The sequence below is a fragment of the Triticum aestivum genome, chromosome 5A (genome assembly GCF_018294505.1).
Source record: "Triticum aestivum cultivar Chinese Spring chromosome 5A, IWGSC CS RefSeq v2.1, whole genome shotgun sequence".
Taxonomy (NCBI): domain Eukaryota; kingdom Viridiplantae; phylum Streptophyta; class Magnoliopsida; order Poales; family Poaceae; genus Triticum; species Triticum aestivum.
The window spans coordinates 416,300,306-416,319,771 of NC_057806.1; the positions used below are offsets into that span (position 1 = coordinate 416,300,306).

The 19,466-nt window shown below is 45.8% G+C and overlaps 1 protein-coding gene across 6 annotated transcripts; it reads right to left on the reverse strand.

Moving 5' to 3' along the window:
• Positions 1-3,331: 3,331 nt before the first annotated feature.
• Positions 3,332-12,649, reverse strand: LOC123103706 (uncharacterized). Of its 6 annotated transcripts, none has more exons than XM_044525378.1 (12): positions 12,451-12,649; positions 11,577-12,364; positions 11,320-11,472; positions 10,969-11,217; positions 10,663-10,849; positions 10,483-10,566; positions 9,999-10,365; positions 9,691-9,886; positions 9,493-9,543; positions 9,118-9,374; positions 8,946-9,021; positions 3,332-3,896 (listed from the first exon to the last, which is right to left on the reverse strand). In XM_044525378.1, exons 2-12 carry the CDS (start codon positions 11,901-11,903, stop codon positions 3,870-3,872), a joined length of 1,974 nt encoding a protein of 657 aa, XP_044381313.1. In that variant the 5' UTR covers positions 11,904-12,364; positions 12,451-12,649; the 3' UTR covers positions 3,332-3,869. The 6 variants fall into 6 exon arrangements, with proteins under 6 accessions (XP_044381313.1, XP_044381315.1, XP_044381310.1 ...); XM_044525380.1 differs by having other exon boundaries at positions 3,338-3,788; XM_044525375.1 differs by lacking the exon at positions 3,332-3,896 and adding an exon at positions 8,449-8,835 and having other exon boundaries at positions 10,669-10,849.
• Positions 12,650-19,466: the final 6,817 nt, after the last annotated feature.

Genomic DNA, 19,466 nt, shown 5'->3' on the forward strand with positions numbered 1-19,466 from the left:
ATTCCGCATGGGAACGAGTAGATGCTCTATGTCTTCAAACCTTTTTGGTCCTTACTGACAAAAGGGGGAGAAGCATATGAGGTTGATAGTCTTCAAGCGGGTCCATATGGGCGGGTGCTTTATATTTTGCTTCGTGCTTACAACTCTCGTTTTGCTACATTTGGTTCTTTGAGTTGTAACACTTAAACTCGATGGTTGTCTGCTACTTATCTGCCACTTTGTTTTGCGATGATAAATTCCGCATGTGCGACGATAAATTCCGCACTTAGATCATTCTACAGACGTCCATTTTCCATTATGCATGTCATTATCTTCATATACTTTCACATGCATAGTGGATTGTCATCATAAGTTGAAGTGGATCTCCATAAGTACAACCTGCCATGTGCATTTGCATTCCAAAAGCAAATTACCTATATGCACATCTTCAGGGGGAGCCCTTGCAACTTATGAAGACAATTCCTTATCCTTTACAATTTCACAGATTATATTCCCCGTTGAAAACTTCAACTAGTTTGTCATCAATCACCAAAAAGGGGGAGATTGTAAGTGCATCTAGTGCCACCTCTAGTTGGTTTTGGAGTATTGACGACAAACCTAGTTGAGGGACTAATGTGTTTGTGAGAATTGCAGGATAACACAGGTAGAAGTCCCTCGTTGATTCGGTTTTCCTACCAGAGATGACCCCTAAAAATGTATGAAGACATTGAAGTCAAAGGTGGTATATGAAGATATTCACATTGAAGACTATGACAAGAGAAGACACCACAAGAAGCCTATGGAGCTCGAAGACTTAGATCTTTCGTAGTTCTTTTTCTTTTGTGTTGAGTCATAGGAACCACCGTACTGTTAAGTAGGGTCCAAGAGAACCAGCCAGACTGACTGAAGTGATGCCTAACCAAAAACCTATGTCTTCGAGTGAAGACTATGAGAGCGAATCTTGTCCAGAGTCGGACAAGTCAGCTTTGCTTGTAGCCCAAGTAAAGTTGCCGTGTGAGTTTGAAATCTGACCGTTGGAACACGTGTTAGTTCCTTAGTGACCCAGGGTCATTTCGGACAAATCAGGTCGGGTTGCCAAGTGGCTATAAATAGCCCACCCCCCACAACCATAAACGGTTGGCTGCTCAGATTGAGATGCTCAGATTGAGAGTACGGCTTTTGTCGTTTGAGAGCAACCCACCTCGAAGCCTTTGAGAGAGAATTCCTTGCGAGGATAAAGCCCTAACCACCCAGAGCCAGAGAGAATTAGGCATCACTTAAGTCTTCTTCTCTGTGTGATCTGAAGACTTATTACACTTGAGGATTGTGCATCCTCCAGCCGGTTAGGCGTCGCGTTCTGAGCATCCAAGAGACATTGTGGATTGCCGGTGAACGAAGTCTGTGAAGGTTTGGGAGTCTACCTTGAAGACTTACCAGAGTGATTGGGCGAGGTCTGTGTGACCTTAGCTCAAGGGGAATACGGTGAGGACTGGGTGTCCTGAGCTGCGTGTTCAGGACTGGGTGTCCGGGACTGTGTGTCCTAAGGTTTAAATACCTAGCGGCCCCAATCAGACGTACAGTTGTCACAGCAACTGGAACTGGTCCAACAAATCATTGTTTTCAACGAGTCACTGGTTTCATCTTCCCTTCCCTTTACTTACTGTTGCTCCTTGTGAAGTCATTGTATGTTTGCACTATCTTTTGTCTTCACTGAGTGACTGCATGCTCTGTATGGCTTCATAATATCTTCCTACCTGATCCTTACTACATTGCTGCTATTAAGTCATTGTGCTTTCACTTCATTAAACACTTGACTATGGCTTGCCTAGTGTAGTCTACCTTCCGCTGCATGGTAATAGGTTTATTTCTATCGTTTGTCTTCATAACTTCCACGTTTTGAAGACTTTCATAAAAATCGCCTATTCACCCCCCTCTAGTCGATATAACGCACTTTCAACACTGTCAACAGGGGCAATTCCTGTAACTATACCTACAAATGAAGACAGTACAGGTGCAGCAAAATGATCTCCGTCCTGTTCTCTGATGCACAAATTACTTTATTTTGAAGAAGATACATTTGACTCATGAATATGATTTGCTCAGGAGCTGTGGATCCAGCGCCTCATGTATCGCCTGCCAACACACTAACAACAGGTACAAAAAATGAAAAAACCCCACACATTACAAACATATGCTGTTCTATGCATGTAACTGACCAAATGTACTATGCACACAGCTCCAGGTATCAATAACCATGGAGATCGTGGCCCACATCCGACAGATCAAGATGTAATCCCAGCCCCAGAGTATGGAAGTGGCACACAAGTGAGTGGTGGTACGAGGCCACGCCTAACTCGCGAAGAGTTGGGCAAGCTGCCAATGGATGAAGTATGTTGTGAACCACCAGCATCTAAGATAACCGGAAATGAGGATTAGATAGAAAGAGACGGCATGCTGGCATGGGAGATGCACCGTAAGTAGACACGGGGACAAAAACTAAAAAAATGAAAACCTACAATCAAAATGCTTACAATTAATATGCTGACTGCTTTAAATCTTGCTGTACCTGTCAGGCGCTGAATTGGAGGCTAAATATCCTTTATCACGCGGAGGGGGTGGCGTTGGGATTACCAATCAATCAGGTAATTTTGTTTGCCATGATTGAAAAAGTTGTTGCTTCCATTACCAATACAAGTGTTCAAATAATAACAAAAACTGATCCCGCTGATACAGGCAGAGACAAAAACAGAGGTTTATTTGCTCGGTTTCAGAGAGGGGGGCGAAGTTTATCACTAATCAACAATATTATTGGAGGCTTGTCCATGCCTACGCTAACAACAAGCCCTGATGCAGTTGTAACAGCAGAAGCGGTTGACCTAATCCAACAGCCTGTTCCATCGGTAAAAGCTGAGCACACCGGAGATAGGGTCCTATTTGAACCACCAATGGCAGGAACTGCTCCAGGTTCCGCAACGATTGCCTTTTAGATGACACTATATTTGCATTACATTTTAGAGCCCCAAACTTTGACTTATTTGTAATTATCCTATTTTCTGTATGTAGTTGGAATTCTGCCAGGACATGTGCACAATGACGTGTCGACAGGGCACGATCCTACTCCACGAGGTACTACGTTCAATTATCAGCATAAATTATATTGTATATTTTCCAAGGTTGACCCTCGAGAAAAAGAACTAAAAGGTGTTCTTGCTTGTTTGTAATGTTGGCATGCGATCAAGTGGCTGACACTGACGATGCTTACGCGTTACGCCTACAAGCTGAAGAATATGTTGTTGATAGTGAGTTCCTGACACTTCCGCATAGTGGTGTCACAGAAAAGATTTTGTACTACATACTAACATTTAATCATGAATGGAACAGTTACATCTACAGTAGCTAACGCGGGGGGATTGGAACAAAATGCCAATGTACTTTCAGAACAAATAGGATCTCCAATTCGTAAGTGTGGTGCTGATATCTTTCCTGAACAGTGAGAATTCATAAAATCCTTAAGCTTTCATATAAACATAATGACATATTCTTTTTGATACAGACAACAATGAATATGAAGGAGAAGAGCCATTCATTGATGACTCAACAAGTGGAGACGCGTTTGGTTCATACTCTGATAGTCCTTCACGCGGTGACGATTTCGATTGGGATGCATACGTGGAGGATTTGGAGTCGAACCTGCAGCATGAGCAAACCCAACAAGAGACAGCTGACCACAGATTGGCTGAAAATCTCCAGGCGTTGTATGAGGGGAACGGTTTGTGCCTCGCATCCATGACCAGCTTCTACTTGTGACCCCATTTGTAAGTAAAAAAGCTCATGGTGATACCCCCTGGGTTTTTCCTCAGCTGTCGCAGCCGACGGCGTCAACAACGCCACTACTCCAGCTGGTGATGTTCTACAAACTGAAGCACATAATGAAATAAATGCTCCAGCGGTAACAACCAGGCGTTGGCTTACTGTTGTTGATGGTACGTACTCACTACATATGGAACTGAAAACAATCTAATGCATGCCTCATCATCCAAGAACACTAACAATGAACTTCTGTGTGGCAGGAATAGTGGCAGTGGGGTCAAGTCCAAGCGATGGACAAAGCATCATAGAACATGAAGGCGCCGGTGACGGGACCGAAACAAATGAAGAAGAAAGGCACAATAATAGTGATTGCTACTTGAAACCTATAGTGTATGTACATTACAAGTAGCTCCACTCATACTGATTCCCATTAAAGCAAATTCCATCTCGTGTTTTCAGTGAACAACAGCTCTATACCTATGAGTAGCACTCCTGTGCCAGGAGGCGCAACACATGATGTTGTTCCAACCATCAGCCTAGAGTATGTCCTGGAGCGCAGTGCTGAAGAGAACAGAGCTAGCTATTTGCCCAGAAGGATGGCCACTTTCGATGAACACTTGGAGCACACCCACCAACAACGCAGGGGGACAGGTGATGAGGCGATTGCTAATGACGGAGGTGTGCTGCTGTTGGGACGGCACGCTACACACCATGCAGCATTAGCACGGAATGTGATCCCCTCAGGTTTGGTAGCATTCTCTTTACAAAAGTGTTGCTATGTTGATTCAACATGCATTACTCAGCGGTCTTCTGGCCTGTAATCTAACATTCAACTAACTCGTGGATGCCAAAAATGCAGTCCGTGAACGAGGAGAGAGCTCAGCTGGTCCAATGCATCATCAACCAAGAAGATGGGACGATGGTAACTATAACACCTCAGCTATACTATTTTCTTTTGCGAATAAAAGTGTCCCCGCTGATTTTGATGATGAATGCGGAACAGGGGTGCAAGCAATGAATGCTGAACTTAACAGAGGCCAAGATCCCCCAAACGTTAGAATTCAGTGGGGTGAAAGATTCCCAAGGCACGTCGGCTTGTCACATGACGAGCCACCCCCACAATCTGTCCTGCGCTTCTATGATGAAATGTTGACAGGGAGCGACATGAATCTTTCAAGGTAAAAAATCTCTATACCTATAATACCCTAAAACGAATGAACAACTAGGCTTGTAGTTCTAAATTTTGCAAGGAACAAACAACCAGAAATCTATCTCATTGTTTGTGAAAGAGAGAAGTCCACATTTCAACCTCGAACTAGCCACTCGGTTTGATTTGCAACCCCCAACTTTGAAACCGGTCGAAATACACCCCAAACTAACCACGAGGTCCAAAACACAACCCTAGTCTCGGTTTTGTGTCTGCCAAGCGGTTTTGACCGAAGTCAACGCTGACTGGACTGCTGACTAGGCACCCAGGAAATAAAAAAACAAGAACCAAACTCTACCCCCTCTTCTATCTCTCTCTGCCGATGAGTAAAAGGATGCATGCAGCCGCCGCAGCTCGTTCTCTCTATCTCTGTTCATCGCCCAGCCACCCCTGCCTCTGTCTGCCGTCGGCGGCAGCCTACATCACCTGCAACCTGCAACCGGAACAGCTGCTCTAGCTGCTCGCAAACAACCAGTCCGCGGCGCCTAGGCAGCACCGATGCAGTACCTCCGTCCGTCGCCGTCGCCAGACAACACCAACTGCAGCCTCTAGCTGGAAGCCTGGAACAGCCGTTCCGGGCCGCCGTCGCCTGTATAGGAAGATGACGACCGGGAGGATACTATGCTCTCTGCCGCCGCCTCGCTGCGTCAACTCCGGCGAGAGATTGCCGCCTGAGGAGATGGAAACCGGTGCCTCCGAGCACGATTGTACGGTTGCCTCGCCACTACGAACCTCCCGCGCCATCCCACGGAAGAAGACGACCAAGGAAACACCGATCCTGACGAGAACCGCACTGCCCTGTCATCTTCGTCAACTCCGGCGAGCCCTCATGGACGGGATCTCCTCGGATGGACCTCGAAGATCCGGACAAGCCTGTCGTCCGGTACTGGCTGAAGGGTGCCGACGCCGTTGACCTCGCCCCCGAGCTGCTTCAAGTTGGCGGCGCTGCTGCATGGTCGGGAAAGGGGCACTGCGTGATGGACGGCGGGGAGTGGTCGGGGAGGGGCGTCAGCGGAGCTCGGGACGGCAGTGTTGGAACCGGTCTTTCAGGTAGTAGTGCATGCACAAACGTGCGTGCTGTTGCTGTGCCAACGCCCACGATCTGCATGCTACTACTCATTTCTAGGGGTGGTTAGCCTGTGCATAGCTAAGTTAGTTAAGATAGCTGTGTACCGTGTGTAATCTCTGCACTGAGTGAATCAATACAGTTGTCCTCACTTCACTTTCTACAGGCAGCGGCAACAGTAGCAAGGACCGAGTCCAGCAAGGCACGGGCATCCAGTACCCGGCGGCGGAGAGAGAGAGAGAGGGGTAGGAGTGAGAGAGAAGTTTTTTTTAAAAAATTTCCTGGGTGCCTAATCAGCAGTCCAGTCAGCTTTGACTTTGGTCAAAACCGCTTGACCGACACAAAACCGAGACCAGGGTTGAGTTTTGGACCTCATAGTTAGTTCGGGGTGTATTTCTACCGGTTTCGTAGTTCAGGGTTGTAAATCAAACCGAGTGGTTAGTTCGAGGTTGAAAAGTGGACTTCTCTCTTTGTGAAACATTTTGCAGGAAGTGGTTCCGTCACTTTGTGTTCCGTGTTGCGGTGATGTCTGGGCACGACATACAACAAGAATTCAGGCATGGGGGCAAGATAAGCCGTGTGGGATGGAGGTGCATCTACAAGATGCTCTCAGAGAAGGAGCGCAGGATGTACAAGGACTGGCTGGACCGATGGAGGGTTTTCTTCGACCCAGTGTTTGCGGTGAGACAAAAACAGGATTTTAAAACATCCTTTGAGCAAAACTCTAATGGGTCCAGCATGCATATGGGTCCTGCTTGACTAATTCGACATTGCTACCACAGGATGAGCTCCTGAACCATGAGTTCGACATTGATCTGGACCTGATAAGGGAGATGCTAAGCCAAAATCATGTAGGGTGCAGAGCTGACTGGGCAAAAATGGTATGTTGTCCTATCTTTATCACTTCTTACTTCGCATATTCCTTATCACGTCATGTTCCACTCCTGTGCAAAAATGATTCTACTGAAAGAAATTCCACTCCTATGCAGTTTATGTTCCCTGTGTGGCTTGCACGTACCTGGTCTCTCTATGTGCTTGACATAGATCATAAGAAAATCTTGGTGATGGACCCTATGGAGACCATGAGCGGTAACATGAAGCTGAAGCATGAGGAGAGTGCGAAATTGTTTCTTAAAGGGTTCTGCTGGTGTGTAAACAATATCTACCATGGCGGTTTGGTTGGATCCCTTGGTTGGACCTTCAGTTACAAGACTGGAATGCATCCTCCATGCTCGAGGTAAAGCCCGGACGTATAAACCCCTATACGATCACTAACAGATCGTTTTATGTCGCATACAAAACTTAAATTCTGACTATGTCTTACACAGGGAAAACAGTGGGATATACATAGTGCACTACCTCAGGGATTACAACGGCCTTTACATCCGTACACTGACTAATGTAAGCATATGTCTTTGCATAAATCAAAGACACACACACATCGACAAGGATTAATATGAACTGTTTGGTTGAAATGCATAGGGAGAGCTGGAGTACTTGAGGAAGAAGCTGGCCTACGAGATAGTTGCGATGAGAGGCAACAAGGGTGACTTCCCCGACTTCATGTACCTGGAGATCCTTGAGTGAATGCTGACAGGGAATCGTGCAACTGCGTCAACAATCCTTTTGGTGAAGAAGTAGACCATGAACGACCTTTTGGGAGGCAAAAAGGACTACATCCAAGAGCCAGGCAAATAGGCGTGCATTTCATCTGCCGTAGGCTGAACTACCGTACTGCTTTAATATCTATTTTATGTTGAACTAAGTACGAAGTGTGACCCCATCGGATCTGTGGGGGGCTACCTTATAAATCCAGTTCTAGTTGTACGTTGAACTTAAGTCTGTAGTGTCCGTGAACCAATATCGCCTGGGAGTGAACTAATGTGTGGGCTTCTATTAGCGTATATGAAAGTCCTTAAAGCGAAAACGACTACTTCCATCTGCCATGGGCTGACCTATTTAGAACTGAGTATTAACTGTGCTGCTTTCTGGGCTGGGGAATCGGGGCTAGCTTAAAGATACATTCGAAGTTAAAAGTGAACCAATAGCGCACGGGGGGTGGACCACCTGTCTACGTAGGCAAGAAAAATTCATGATTACTCAGCTATTTTGTGTGAATGGTGTTACTAATTGCTAATCGCAAACACTCATGGGGCTACCATCTGGTCAGTTTAGAGAAGAAAGAGAGTCGAAGCTGCTTTGAGACAGTATGACTGCCCGCCCTACATTTACCATAGACAAATGGGATTAATTTTAATTCTCACTTGCAGCGGAAAACGGAAAAAATGGTTCCTCCCTAGGTTATATTTCTTTGGCACATGATAACCCATGCAAACAAAAAAAGGTTCTCAGGGAAAACACCACAATCAGTTGTGGCCATTCGTACTAAGACGTGATCACTTCTCATGAATAAAAAGGACCCACACGAATGGTCAATTACTGCTAAAAATAGCATACATAAGGGATGTCAGGTTTCATACTCCATTTAACGAAATGGTGTTGTTCCAGGGTCATGTTGGAGTGATACAGAAGCACGTATGGCAAACATATCATTTCAGCATAAAATGCGATATACCCCCAACACACAACCCCCGCCGCGTCCCCAAACTAAACAAGATGTGCCCCGCATCCACTAGGTCTCGGAGTAGGAGCCGAAGCATGAATCACTGGGAGCTAGTGCTGCCCACAATGCATCTCCAGCTTTGGATGTCTGGTTTCCCTGAAGCTTCAAGCACTCAAACAGAGCTTGCTTCTTGGTTTTTGCTAGGTTGGGCTGTGCAATGAGATTGGTCCAGCGTGAGGCGGTCGGTTCATCCACAAAGTCACTTCATTTGCATTAATTAACAAAAAGAAAAAAATCCTAACATCTTCATATCAGGTTACCTTCGTTAGTGGCAGCATCATCTTTCTGCCATCATAGTGCCGTGCAATGTGAACTACGGCAATTCCAGATTCCTCCCTGATAAAATATAATAAAAACAGAAGAAAACATCATTAGTGTTAGTTTTCACAGTACATCGCTCGTATGGTATGATAGAAAAAAAGACATGCTTACTTGCAGAAATTGGTGTCCGTGAGAGCAGGGAAGACAGTTCTCCAATTGTCTTCCACGACAGGCCACCCAGCATAATACTCATTCAGGCAGTTGAATAAAGCATTGTGAAGCTTCCGTTCTACCAACTCCTGACGTACCTTCACTACTGGGTTGGTGCTGTGGCGCTGAACAAGAGGGTCAAGTACATGGATAATCTTGGCAATCATGTCCCACATCATGAGTAACCACCCATCTTGTAATGGCACCGGCAACAGAAACTTCGGTTCGGATGACAAACCAGCAGCAAAATATAAGACAATAGTTAGCACAGACCAGCAAAACATAGAACTTCGTCTGCCGGGGTAAACTAGATAAAGACTATATTCATTCATGTACCATTTGAGCTGTCGTGATATCATACGGGTGGCATTCACCAGTTAGCTGTTTCTGAATGGAAATCGAGTACGTGTAGTCATGATAGGATAGCGCAAGGGTTTGCAAAAAAGAGTGAAAAAATGAATAGAAGTAACTCCATTAAGATAACCATAGACTAGTAACTACGACGCGGACCACCGCGCTTCGTATGTAATTTACCGATAAATCTGCTTCAAGGCTGTGCCGCCAACTGAGATATGGGGAATCCCGATTACATTCTGCATGTGCTTGCATAAACCGCCGGAGGATAATACACATTAGCTCATGGTCTAGCAACCTTTCCCCCACGAGCTGCTGCTTTAGTGCTAGACCAGTAACTCTAATGTACCGTGGAGAATCATGGATGATGAACAAACTGAAAAAAATGTCACAACTACATATAAGTTAACAATGTCAAGATTCGCAACTATCTTCACCGGATAAATGAAAAATGAAAAATAAAAGAGCACACATGTGTCATCTCTTACCTTGAGAGCACTCCGGGCTGCGCATTGTTGAAGTAGTGCTCAATTTGCTCGGCTACATCCGGCAGTGGCGGGTACGGCACACACCCACGCCCCCACGGATCAGTCGCGTACCCATGTTGAAAGATGTATTTCTGTTTAGGCAGGGTTTTGTTGCTCTGACCAAAAACTACTGCTGTAAAATTAGAGGGCAGGTCCGCATACATCTCAGCGATTGCCCTGAAAGTGGACTTGCAGAACTCAGTGACCTCCACTACGATCTCGTGCGGGATAGCCAAATCAACATGCACTCGCTTCACTGTATCAGCACGACACAGGGGCTGGGCGCTGCGTTTAGCACCAGCGCTGCCTTCATCTGCTGGGGTTTTTGCTTGGAAATGCAAAAATGCAAAATAAGAGGCCAGACATCATTGGTGGTCCAGTACGACGAGAGTATTTGAACTACATGAAAAACGGCAGTATTGACTTTGCTTAAAAACTTATTCACCTCCACACCCTGATAGGTCCAGCCTTCGGCCATCGATTTTGCTTGTTACGGGGGTGCTGAACTGCTCTCGCACATGATTGCTCACTGATGATATGAAATAACAAAGATTGGAGGAGCTTTAGCAACCGTACCTTCACTAGTTGATAACCAAAAGAAAGAAAGAAAAGAAACTTGTTTTACCTGTACCTCCTAACGGACAGTCTGCAAAACCCCTGGCAGGGCAACAGACACAACGTCGGCTCAGCGATGAGTACAGATCATCTGCTAACTTCAGCATGTCTTTCATGATGCTCTGCCTTGCGTTTGCTAGATGAAGCAAAGCTCTGGTATTGTGCTTCTTCAGTAGAAGTGATATCTCATCTGCAACCTGCGGAGGCAAATGAAACGAAATTGCTAATGCATCAGTCCTAACTGCTACAGATATCAAACAAAAAATGGTTGCCCAAGACCCGTAGGGAATAAAAATTGGACAATAAAAAAGGCAACCAGTTTCGGATAGTGTTGACGCAAATAATTGCCAAGGTCCATTGGTCCTATGTCACCCATTGGTGCGGAAATAGGAACTGGTGCGCCAACGGGCGCGTCAGCGTGTTCAACACTAGGCGTCTGGACAGGTTGCGCAACATAGGCTCCACCGCTTTTTTTGTTGTGAGATCTAGATGTGCTGTGTGAAGTCTTCACATTTTTTTCCCGGCACTGACCCCACATGTAGCACACAACTGATGGGTCTCGTAACTGAAAAAAACATGACAGAGCAAGAAAATGTCGGTTAAACATGCAACATTCTTTTCTATGCTACAGAAAAGGACCAAAAAGAATTTATAATTGACCACTCACAGGTGCATACGACCACGAATTTGCCGACTTTATTGGATCAGTTGCCATGATGATCATATTTCGAAGGCAATCGGCGTCAAAATCACTTATACGAGGAAATACATCGTGCTTCTTGTTGAACGTACCAAGGTGCAGGCTATCAAGGGTGAAAATCTGATGACGATATGCACAAAATCAATGATGAATTAAATGCATCCTCCAAAGTTGGCAAAAAGATCAGATTGCCTGTATCATGCATATTGCGGGCTGATTCTCACCTGATAGAAAAGATGACATCCTGTAAGGTTCGTGTTTAAGTTATTCAAGATAATGTCCCTCTTGAGCTTCCTCACAGCATCCAGCAAAGCGTCTAGCACATACTGGCACCAGTTAAACTGTGCAATGTTTTCTGTACTGGCCAGGGCTCCCCAAAAATCAATAGTTGCATAGTCGTACTTCGTCTTAGGCACAAGAACAAGACCCATCACAAAAATAACAAATGCAATTTGGAAGCAGTCCTTCTCCAGCTTCGATGATTCTTCCGTGATGTCCCTGAGAAGGAATTCCTCTACTGCACGCAAACTATGGACGCCAGTACGATTCATGCCAATAGTATTCTTGATGAACTTTATGGCATCGGGGTTGATCACGGCATCACGACCAATAACTTTTCGCTTCCCACATGGAATCCCAAACACCTTGTGCACATCTTCAGCCTAGAACCTAAGCACCTTCGACTCTGTTAGAAAGATAGCTCGGCGACTGACGCTAACCTTTCTCATTAGCCATGCACTGTACTTTAGATTCAACTTATGCAGAAGTGGTAACTTGAGCATTCCTCCAAAACCAATCTCCTCCACAAGCCACCTCTTATAGTCAGAGAACTTCTGTATGACCACAACTGCATGCTTGACAGAGATCCTTGATGTAGCAGCCGGTGGATCCCCATCATCAGCACTGAATGTGGCTTGCACTATGTCAGCCGGCTGCATCTCCGCATGCCGGTCATCTCTGTTGGATCCTTCCATCGAATCATTCCCACAACTACCTAACTCCGACATTGTGCCTATAGACCAAAAAAATCAACCAACATAAGAACCCAAGCTGGCGACAAAAACTGGCATGTGGAGCAGGGTTGCGAAAAAATCTTACCTCCACCGGCGGAGGCGACGCCGCTCAGATCCGTCTCCGTCTAGCGCGTTTCACCACTTTGTCTCGAAGAACATCGGTAGGAACTTCGCCAAATCTACATTGCCCAAGCCCTTTCTGCTCCAAAGGGTGCTCGAGGCCTGGCAGCAGGATGGGGAGTGGTGTTCTGAGGTTAGGTGAGCGGTGTCCATAACTTATGCAGGCCCTCCTATGTGATGAGTTGTATCACACTACGGACGGTTTGGGTTGTGCATTTAGTCACACCAGTATGCCAGCTGCCACGTGTTGAACATGAGGCATGCAATCATGACTGTATTAGGACTAAAAAGTGAGTAACAGGCGCGATTACGAGAAAATGAAACACTAGCACCCGAGAAAATTGGGTCCTGGAGAACGAGGTGATTCATTGTGCGCGTGGCGAAGCAACTGAACGTCGACAACCTTAAACTTGCAAAAATCGAAGGAGGTAAAAAAGGAACGCCATTCTAAAAATATAAGCAGTTCCAGCTAGACATTCATATATCATTAAGGGTGCAGCCGTTAAAGTGCACAACACATTACAACTGCTGGTCGCTTACAAGACTTTGACCACATTTTCCAAAATACTAAAACAACATCGATTAGTACTATGGGGTCGAGTACAAACACTCGAATTCAGCATCAGTCCTACTCCTGCATCCAAACCACACTAGTAGGAGGGGCGTCGAGTACAAACACTCGAATATGGACATTGCTTCTGTCCTACGGCAGCATCTAAATCCAAACCTCACTGGTACTACTAGGTTCCACACATAACAAATCTACTGGCTGTTTCCGCCCAGATACACCAGCAGAACCACGCCTAATGCGATTATGGTGACCAGCAGGTTGGCGCAGCCCACCAGCAGGGTTGCCGCAGCAATGACCCCCTGCAGATCTACCGACTTGCGCACAGCCATCCTGCCGATGGGTGCCCGCTGCTCCTGGGCCTGTGGGATTGCAGGATTCCCGGCCACGATAGGCGCAGCACCGCCTCCGCACCCTCGACCGCGCCCTACTCCACGCCCCTACCTCCACGCCCTACTCCGCCTCCGCACCCCCATCCTACGCTCAGAAATACCGGAATACTCGTGAATCCCTAGACGAACAAATGGCTAAGATATCGGCCTCAGCTGTGCCCAGAACCAGAAACGAATCTTCGCCGATATATATCCAGATAGGTGAATCCTCGCAAGTTGGTCCCGGTATCTAAATATGATTGTGCCAACTTAGAGCCTTTTCAGATTGTAGCAACTCTGTTTGGGGTTTCCATCTACCTAATCAAGGCTCATTCCAGTTTGCTTTGTCCTTATCTCCTTTTCTGTCATAAATTCTTCACCTATTCAAGAAGCTCATTTTTTGTTAGTTGGAACAACTAAAAAAATCATGTCCATGTTGTACTGGTGACTTGATATATTGTCTTTTTAATCACACTGCCGCCTATTTCTCTATTTAGAGTACAGTGAGGAAAATATCAACCTCCTGCAACCAACCATGCAGTAATTTACTATTTTTGAGCTCTCTGGATATCATATATAGATGTACATTTCAGTGCCTTTCTTTTCTGGACTACACTACTTCTCTTTTCAGATTTCAAGTGTCTGAATCTTCCGTACAAAAGATAGTCAAGCTTATATGGTGTTTCATAGGAGCATTGGTACTGATCATTGAGAATATACCTCTCTGCTACATGTATGCGATTGTCATAGTACCTAGGTTCAAGAAATGTTTTTTAATGGTGCTAGAGTCCGGGAAGTAAAAGCTGAACCTTTTATGGTGAAGGATCATCGCGGAGAAGGTGAATTGACGCCTCTGCTTTATCTGTAACTGTTTCTTCGTGTTAGTATTAAGCCGCCTGGGAAGTTTCAAGAAAAATGTGCTTTGAAGTACCATATTATGCAGTTAGCTCAAGGATGCAACGATACAGTTATCACCATCCTGAGATGCCCTCCTAACTACTATACTCATTCATGTGCGTTCTGCTCTATGGCACACCTGGAACGGGGACGATATTGCTTGATAGAGCCACCGCCCATTATGAAATGAATTGGATTGGATTACACATTATCGTGTGCTTTATCAGGAGTTGTGTAAGTACTAATTATGCCAACCTTGGGCAACACTCTAATGGTTTCTCCACAAAGGATGCCTCCTGGAGCTCTACTTCTCTCCCACCCCCAACACCGGTATAGTATGAAAATCCTATTACTAAATAGCTTACTGTTTGATGCTTATGTTTGTTGGCGTAGTAATCATTTTTGAAGGTCCAGTCCCGGAGGATGTTACTCGAGGCTTCCGTATAGCCGAGTGATTTTGCTTTTGCATGCTAATAATACAATATAGATGGATATAATTAGCAGTTATTAGTGCATATTATTTTGTCTCAATACCATAAATTCAACGTAAAGGTTTGCATTATTATTGTCGAATCTAAATTACATTGAAGACTTGAACAGGGAATGATGCCTCTTTTAACTGATTGGTGTGCTTTTTAACTCTCTTTAAAAAGTAAATCATAGTGTAGTTGCATCTTATATTTTGTTTGGGCATGTAGGTGTGTGCTTCCTCGCTTTTCCCTTTCTTATAAGTTGTCCTCATTTTGTTGCTTCTATTTAGGTTTGGATTTTCTTCAACCCGTAAGGCCCATCCAGTTGTGAGCTACAATGAATTTGTTAAGAGTTGGAGGAGACAAAATTGCACATCAGAGGTACGCTGAATGTAGCGAGGCAACCACGAATTGGGTATGTTCACACGAGGGATGGGAGAGAAGAGGAACATTAACATTTTTCATGCTTTGGATGAAAATTTCAATTCATAGTTTCTCTGTATGTGCCAACACACTCGGTACTGATGGGCTTAGGATGAAAGTAGCGCCAACAGAATCAGTAGGTTGGACGGGAAGGCGGTTGTTGCCCTTGTCCCTTGGTGCTAGCCTACCGTGGCGGCCTCACTAACTTGCTCACTGCGAATACGAGTTCGTGGGGTCGCGAGTTGCTGCAGATTTGTTTTTATCACTTTTTACAATTTTTTTTATGTATCCCTAACTTAACGAGTCATTTTTAGCTTTGATTTTCCATATACACCAGCCTATATTGATTGCAACATCGTGTTAGTCATCCATGATCTCCAAAAGGATTTTCTACCAACAACAGAATAATTAGTACCACCAGTAACCCTTCTATTTAGCCACCTTCAGGATAATTGTAAATGGCATTTGGTTATTCATGTATACCACCAGTAGGACTCGGGATTTATGGATTGTCAATAGCCTCATCTGATTGCTTGATGTACTTATATCGTGTTCTTTTCAGTCTCCATTTCATCTGAGCAGGGTGGTGAGGGACAGAACTGGTCATGTTGAAAGTCAGTTTAGTGCATCAAGGATGGGAGGTTTCGATATTTGCAAGAGGTGATGGAGGATGGTTAGTTATTATGGCTCATCATATAGCAGTGAAAGATGAGTACAAGCACAAGCTTATTCAAAATTTGCAGTTCTTGACTACATGGGACATATATTTTGTAATCTTTTTCATTTCTTCTAAAAGGATCAAATATGTATTTTGTTCTTCCCAATGTTCTGAAGGACGATGTTGGCATTGATATAGTATAACATACATTTACAATTATGAGTGCTCTCAATACTTGGTTCAAGACATCTTGAGGAAAGATTAGTTCGTGAACTTTGCATCTTTAGCTCTTCAATTAAAACCATCAATGATTAACGGGATCAACATTTATCAAGAAGAGTCTGGAAATGCCGAGTGGAGGAGAAGCAATGCAGGGGGTTGGTGGGTTCAACTATGGGTTGCAGGGGTCATCAAATTAGGCACGCTATACGTCCGTGGGCGTGTCCGGACAATGACAGGTCACCCCTTGAATCGTCGCGTCCATAGCCTCGATCTTCATATATGATACCCCAAATCCATACTATGCATGCAACATGAAACAAACTATTTTGACCATCAGCGAAACAAACAAACATATAAATCTACATAATCGGGACATAGATATCCACATAATCCGACATAGATCAAAAGAGCACCATAGTTAGCCGATGAACATAGTTCTAAACAAATGTTACTAAAAATTGTAACAAAGTCGAAGAGAAGGACGCACTTCTTCGCCACTTCCTCGTTGCTACGGATGTAGCTGTCAATGTAGGCATCCGTGGTAGGAGAGAGGGACCTCGCAACCATCGATGATATTGGGGGAGTCAATCTAGCCAACCATCCTTCGAACGACGCGGTTTTCCTGCCTCACGAGCTTCGCCGCTTTCGCATCCGCTGACGCCCTCTTCTTCGCCTCGCGCACCGACTGCTCGAGCTCGAGGCGGAGGGCCTTTGCGTTCTTTCGATGGATCCGACGGGCGTCTATCTCTGTCGTCATCAGGGAGCTGTTTGTAGATATCTGTGAGGAGCTACTCTTCATCGGTCATCACTGACAATCGACAACGACATCGAGAGGACTATGCGACCGCCTCCTACGCCGGCGGCCTCTCCCTTGAACGTTGCCTCTCACGGCGGGCTGCTGGTGCCTCTTTTTCGGACATCCGCGTGCGTGTCGCCGGCGGGGCGAGAACGAGCACCCACTGATAACCTTTAGGAGCTATGGAGATGAGGGTTAGGAGGGCGGCGGTCCAGTGGCGCGGCGCTGGATGAGCACGTGAAGCTCTGCGCGGTGCTGAACGGGCCCGTGCTGGCATCCACGCTAAAATGGCGGGTAACAGGTGGTGGAGTTGAGCCCGAGCTGCCGCCCATGTCGCCCTCTGTCTTGCGAATGAAGGCGTTCACAGTCGTCCTCTTTGGCAGATCTGTCGCCTCCAATACCGCCGATGCTCGTGAAGGAAATATGCCCTAGAGGCAATAATAAAGTTATTATTTATTTCCTTATATCATGATAAAAGTTTATTATTCATGCTAGAATTGTATTAACCGAAAACATAATACATGTGTGAATACATAGACAAACAGAGTGTCACTAGTATGCCTCTACTAGACTAGCTTGTTAATCAAAGATGGTTATGTTTCCTAACCATGGACAAAGAGTTGTCATTTGATTAACAGGATCACATCATTAGTTGAATGATCTGATTGACATGACCCATTCCATTAGCTTAGCACCCGATCGTTTAGTATGTTGCTATTGCTTTCTTCATGACCTATACATGTTCCTATGACTATGAGATTATGCAACTCCCGTTTGCCAGAGGAACACTTTGTGTGCTACCAAACGTCACAACGTAACTGGGTGATTATAAAGGAGCTCTACAGGTGTCTCCAAAGGTACATGTTGGGTTGGCGTATTTCGAGATTAGGATTTGTCACTCCGATTGTCGGAGAGGTATCTCTGGGCCCTCTTGGTAATGCACATCACTTAAGCCTTGCAAGCATTGCAACTAATGAGTTAGTTGCGGGATGATGTATTACAGAACGAGTAAAGAGACTTGCCGGTAACGAGATTGAACTAGGTATGGGATACCGATGATCGAATCTCGGGCAAGTAACATACCGATGACAAAGGGAACAACGTATGTTGTTATGCGGTCTGACCGATAAAAGATCTTCGTAGAATATGTAGGAGCCAATATGAGCATCCAGGTTCCGCTATTGGTTATTGACCGGAGACGTGTCTCGGTCATGTCTACATTGTTCTCGAACCCGTAGGGTCTGCACGCTTAAGGTTACGATGACAGTTATATTATGAGTTTATACATTTTGATATACCGAAGGTTGTTCGGAGTCCCGGATGTGATCACGGATATGACGAGGAGTCTTGAAATGGTCGAGACATAAAAATTGATATATTGGAAGCCTATGTTTGGATATCGGAAGTGTTCCGGGTGAAATCGGGATTTTACCGGAGTACCGGGAGGTTACCGGAACCCCCTAGGAGCTATATGGGCCTAAGTGGGCCTTAGTGGAAAAGAGAAGGGGCAGCCCTAGATGGGCCGCGCGCCCCTCCCCTCCCTTGGTCCGAATAGGACAAGGAGAGGGGGCCGGGTCCCCTCTCTCTTTTCCCCCCTCCGTGAATCCTATTCCAACTAGGATTGGGGGGGGGGGGGGAATCCTACTCCCAGAGGGAGTAGGACTCCTCCTGGCGCGCCTCTCCTAGGCCGGCCGCACCCCCCCCCCTTGAGCCTTTATATACGGAGGCAGGGGCACCCCAGAGAAACACAAGTTGATCCACGTGATCATATTCTTAGCCGTGTGCGGTGCCCCCTTCCACCATAGTCCTCGATAATATTGTAGCGGTGCTTAGGCGAAGCCCTGCTGCAGTAGTACATCAAGATTGTCACCACGCCGTCGTGCTGACGGAACTCTTCCCCGACACTTTACTGGATCGGAGTCCGGGGATCGTCATCGAGCTGAACGTGTGCTAGAACTCGGAGGTGCCGTAGTTTCGGTGCTTGATCGGTCGGGCCGTGAAGACGTACGACTACATCAACCAAACGCTTCCGTTGTCGATCTACAAGGGTACGTAGATCATACTCTCCCCTCTCGTTGCTATGCATCACCATGATCTTGCGTGAGCGCAGAAATTTTTTTGAAATTACTACGAAACCCATCAGCTCGACATTAGGAAGGACAACGGGATGGACATGGGCTGGAGGGGAATCAATGGAGTGTGGATCGAAAGTGAAGTGAAACTAGGATTTGTTTCGGGAGGGGATTTTAGTGGGACGGAGTGGAGTCGGTGTGGGCCAATGTGGATTGGGCTGATGTGGTGTACACGTCTGGGTGCGCCCAGGCCTCCCTATATTTTTCCCAGATTTGGGTTGGATATGATGGATGCGCAACTGCCAGGCATATAGGGTTGTTATGAGGCATTGGTCAGCGTCGGTTTTTTGACCCGTTAGTGACCGAGCCATGCAACCAGTCTTATAAGGGCGGTTTGGGGTGCTCGGGATGTAGATACTCTCAGATGGGGTGTAGTGGAAGTGGTTGGATCAACGGATGAAGAAAGAAGAAAAACATTTGGAGAAAGAACATCGGCAAGCGAGT

Bases quoted from the DNA above. Each gene is read 5' to 3' on its own strand.
- LOC123103706 (XM_044525374.1), bottom strand. From the start codon at position 11,903: ATGAATCGTACTGGCGTCCATAGTTTGCGTGCAGTAGAGGAATTCCTT. The intron at 11,473-11,576 runs GTGAGAATCAGC...TATCGTCATCAG, and splicing joins GATGTCATCTTTTCTATCAG to ATTTTCACCCTTGATAGCCT. The intron at 9,887-9,998 runs GTAAGAGATGAC...CATTTTTTTCAG, and splicing joins CAGCCCGGAGTGCTCTCAAG to TTTGTTCATCATCCATGATT.